Genomic DNA, 4679 nt, shown 5'->3' with positions numbered 1-4679 from the left:
CTTCTAAAAGGAATATGTATGTGCATAATGGCATAGTTGTTAGTGAGCATGATTCCGATTCATCTAGGCATTCTTCACCTTTTAGGCCATCAAGTGAGCATGAGAGCGAAAGTCCACTTGAAGGAGATTTGTTGGTTGTGAGACGTCTTCTTGGTCAAGTTTTACAACCCTTTGATGAAAGTCAAAGAGAAAATACTTTTCATACAAGATGTCTCATTCAAAACAATATTTGTTCTTTGATAGTGGATGGGGGTAGTTGTGCCAATGTGGCTAGTACAAGAGTAGTAGATAAGCTTGGATTGTCTACTATCTCTCATACAAAGCCCTACAAATTACAATGGTTAAGTGAGGTAGGCGAGATCATTGTTAACAAACAAGTCCTCATAAATTTCTCTATTGGTAAATACAAAGATGAGGTTTGGTGTGATGTTGTTCCAATGGAAGCTACACATGTTCTTTTAGGTAGGCCATGGCAATTTGATAGAAAAGTTTTTCAAGATGGCTTTACCAATAAACTTTCTTTTGACTTCCATGGACACAAGGTCATATTAAAATCTCTCTCTCCAAGAGAAGTCCATGAGGACCAAATTCTTACGAAGAAAAAGAGGGAGAGTGAAAATACAAAAAGTTCTAAGAAGGCCCTTCTTATCTCTAGCCATGGGGTCAACAAGGTAATAGTTTCTCAGAATCCTATTTTTTTAGCTATTCCTAGACCTCTTGAGTTAGAAAAACGTGAGGATAGTCCACATTGTTTGGATAATTTGGTGGAGGAATTTCATGATGTGTTTCAAGATCCTCCTAAAGGACTTCCACCTTTAAGAGGGATTGAACACCAAATTGATTTAATTCCGGGATCTTCTTTACCAAATCGTCCTGCATATAGGACCAAGCCAAGTGAAACTAGAGAAATTTGCCAACAAGTAGAAGAGTTAATTGCCAAAGGGTGGGTTCAAGATAGTATGAGCCCTTGTGCAATGCCTATCATACTTGTCCCTAAAAAGGATGGGTCTTGGAGAATGTGTTTGGATTGTAGGGCCATAAACAACATTACAATAAAATATAGGCATCCCATCCCTAGGCTAGATGATTTGTTGGATGAATTACATGGTTCACAAATTTTTACCAAAATTGATCTTAAAAGTGGGTATAATCAAATTCGTATTAAACCGGGATATGAATGGAAAACCGCTTTTAAGACCAACTTTGGCTTGTATGAGTGGTTAGTTATGCCTTTTGGTTTAACGAATGCACCAAGTACATTCATGCGTCTCATGCATCATGTTTTAAGACCATTCATTGGCAAGTTTGTGGTTGTTTATTTTGATGATATCCTCATTTATAGCTTGTCTTTGGGTGACCATAAGATGCATGTTAGAAAAGTGTTAGAAACCCTTAGGAAAGAACATTTGTATGCTAACCTTGCTAAATGTATGTTTGCACTTGATCATATAGAATTCCTAGGGTTTGTTGTAAGTGTTAAAGGGGTGCATGTAGATCAATCAAAGGTTGTAGCAATTCAACATTGGCCAACACCCACCAATGTGAATGATGTACGAAGCTTTCATGGCCTTGCTTCTTTTTATAGAAGGATCGTGAAAGACTTTGGTACAATTGCCGCACCTCTCAATGATATAGTAAAAAAGGATGTGGTTTTTAAGTAGGGAGAAGAGCAACAAAAGGCTTTTGACATTTTGAAAGAAAAATTAAAAAATGCTCCCATCTTAGCCCTTCCTAATTTTACTAAAACATTTGAGATAGAATGCGATGCTTCGAATATAGGCATTAGGGCTGTTCTCCTTCAAGATGAGGTTGAAGTTGAAGATGCTCAAAGACACATTAGCTCATCATCCTTTTTACCTCAAAGGATTACAAGGAGCAAAGCTAAAAAGTTAGGAAGTAGGCTTCAAATGTTTTCTCTTTTTGTAGTTTCTTTTGTATAAAATTTAAAATACATAGAGTAGTGTTTAGGAAGGTGCTAAAGAGGGAAACCTAAGACACCTCTTTTGTATAGCATCTATAGGCGTTAGTTTTAGGAAAAGTCTAGAAAGTGTCTCTTCACTCTCCATTTAGGTGCTAGAATTGGAAGAGTTAGAAGGCTACCTTGTAAAGCTTCTCTTGTAAGCTTCTTTTGTAATAGATGATCGGTCTTCCTCCCTATAAAAGGAAGGCTTGGGTCTTTGAAATAATAGAATTGATTTTGTGAGTAAAGAACCTCTCCCAAATTGGTGAGTGAAATTGAGAGAGACTTGTGTCTTCTTCTCTTCTAGTCTTATCTTGAGTGCATTCTTGGACTCTCAAGTGGCGGCAACTACACTCATCTTGAAGTCATTCATCCTTTAAGTGGTGAGCACATCTCCAAGAGCTCCAACCACATAAGTTTCCTAGTTCTTTTCATCTTCTTCATCCATTACCATTCCAAAACAAACTTTAAAACATGTCTTTGATGTTTCTTGTCTTTTCAATCGGTAGAACTTGTTTGTTTTGTGTTTTTATTCGGTAGTTTCTTTTAGTTTGTTGTTCTTGTGATTTTAGTTGTGTTTCCTTGTGTTTTAATCGGTTCATTTGTGTTCTTTCTTGTTTTAATCGGTTCATATGTCATAATATGAGTTTCTATATGAGTTTGGCTTGGTTTCTTGTGTTTTGGTGAGTTCTTGAATGTTAAGAACATTGATCCAATTCTTAAAAAGTGCCTAATCATATTCCAACTCTGGTTGAATCTATAACATGTTCATATTATAACTATATCATGTTATTGGAATCATATCACCTCTTCTGCCAAGTGCCCAGCCTAACTCAGGGACAACCCTCCTAGCGCCTCCTCACCTTCAAACCTCCTTGCACTCGAGGATGGGGCCGAGAGTGTTCTTGAGCCAGTTCCTGCCCCTAAGCTTCCCTTGGTCCTCCAACAAATTCTGAGAGGTTACCAAAAAAGGGCCATGGGGAGCTCTACTGACGAGGCACTGCAAGAGAGCATGGCCCTCAGCCTCGGGGAATTCCTTGCTCGTGCCAACTCTTCTTCCCACGAGGATGAGTTGAAGACCAAGGAGCAACAGGCCTTGACAGATGAACTGGCGCAAGTAAAAGAGCAACTGGCCAACCAAGCTCAACGCATCTTCGTTCGGGAAATCGCACTAACCCAGGAGCTGGGCGTTCTTCGAAAGGATGAGCTGAAGGCCAATAAGAGGCTTCACGACAAAGGCCAGAAGTACACCACCTTACTCAACAAAGTGTTGCCACTACGCGCTGAGGTGGTGGGACTCAAAGAAGAAGCTACGACCAACAAAGCTAAAATGGCCAGCTTCGAGGAGCACTCTATTACTCAGGAGGTGCATCTGGGTAAGGTTGAAGCTGAGCTTACTGAGAAAACTGAAGCCCTTGAGAAAATCAAGGGGGAACTTATTGAGCAAGCTGAAACCCTTGAGAAGACCAAGGGGGAACTTACAGAGAAGACTGAGGCCCTTGTGAAAGCCAAGGAGGAGGTGACTGCTCAAGGTGGGGACTTCGAGAAGGCCAAGGAAGAACTCCTCGGTGATGCTGTTGATGCCTACGCCGCCGGGTTTGAAGATGCCCTGGCTCAGGTTGTTTGCAAACATCTTGAGATGGACACTTCGCCTTTCACAACGGCGAACCACATCGTCGATGGAAAAATTGTGCCAAGGCGTCCTCAGAAGGACATTGCTTAGACCTTAGGCTTCACAATTGTACTCTTAATAACATTTATGGTCTTGAATGTAACTTGCACCCTAATTTAGATGCTTTACTCATCTCTGCTTGTGCCTTTACTTGCCTATTTTACTAACAACGCTCTGATGCTAACTTCATACGATGTTCTTAAGATTCTCTAAAACTTTGAACTTTAGGTAGCACGCCTTCTCACCCTCTTCCTTTAACTTGCTTAACTACTTGTGAAGGCAGCGAGCATGCGTGAACCTTCGAACGCCCTTGTTCTCACCTCTTGCTTTGGACAAGGAACTTCTTTGCTTGACACTTCCTTGCACTTTGCGATCTTGAGGTGTCTACCCTCAAGGCGTGTCTCTAGCCTCATCTTCGCTCAGAGGTGAAGGAGGACTTAACTGGCCGAAGCCTACTTTTCGTGCTTGGTGCCCACGCTCGAGGAGGAGGCGTCCCAAAGGGAGCTGCCACCCTCCTGGAGGTGTCTAAACACCAAGACGACAGGTGCACTTGGTGCCCACGCTCGAGGAGGAGGTGTCCCGAAGGATACCGCCACTCCCTCTCCAGGTGTCTAAACACCAAGGCGACCAGTTCATCACCAGTCGAATTTTGCTAGTCACGCTTGATGCCCACACTCGAGGAAAGGCGTACCATAAGGCACTGCCATTCTTCCGCGAGGTGTCTAAACATCAAGGCAACGGGTTCGTTTCTTACTGAACCATGCTGTTCGTGCTTGGCGCCCACGCTCGAGGAGGAGGCGCCCCGAAGGAGGCTGCCACTCCCTCTCGAGGTGTCTAAACACCAGAGCGACGACGTTCTCCCCTACATTGTACAGAAAACTCAGGAATACTTGAAAATGTAATTTTTATTGGGTGACCTCATTAAAAAGCCCTTGTAAGGGAAAAAAGTGTCCCCTTAAACTGTATACAATGCAAGAGTTTTTAGCTGAAATAAAACTTGAGGTTGGTTGCATTCCAAGGTCTCAAGCATGTATGCCCCGTTTCCTA

The 4679-nt window shown here is 42.1% G+C and overlaps 1 protein-coding gene across 1 annotated transcript; it reads left to right on the top strand.

Moving 5' to 3' along the window:
* The first annotated feature begins 2936 nt into the window (after positions 1–2936).
* LOC137834288 (uncharacterized) lies at positions 2937–3683 on the top strand. The gene has a single exon (XM_068642350.1). It carries the CDS (start codon positions 2937–2939, stop codon positions 3681–3683), a length of 747 nt encoding a protein of 248 aa, XP_068498451.1.
* The last annotated feature ends 996 nt before the right edge of the window (positions 3684–4679 follow it).

Source organism: Phaseolus vulgaris, chromosome 5 (genome assembly GCF_000499845.2).
Source record: "Phaseolus vulgaris cultivar G19833 chromosome 5, P. vulgaris v2.0, whole genome shotgun sequence".
Classification (NCBI taxonomy): domain Eukaryota; kingdom Viridiplantae; phylum Streptophyta; class Magnoliopsida; order Fabales; family Fabaceae; genus Phaseolus; species Phaseolus vulgaris.
The sequence above is the reverse complement of the archived record's forward strand: the minus strand, read 5'-3'. Positions and strand labels throughout refer to the sequence as shown.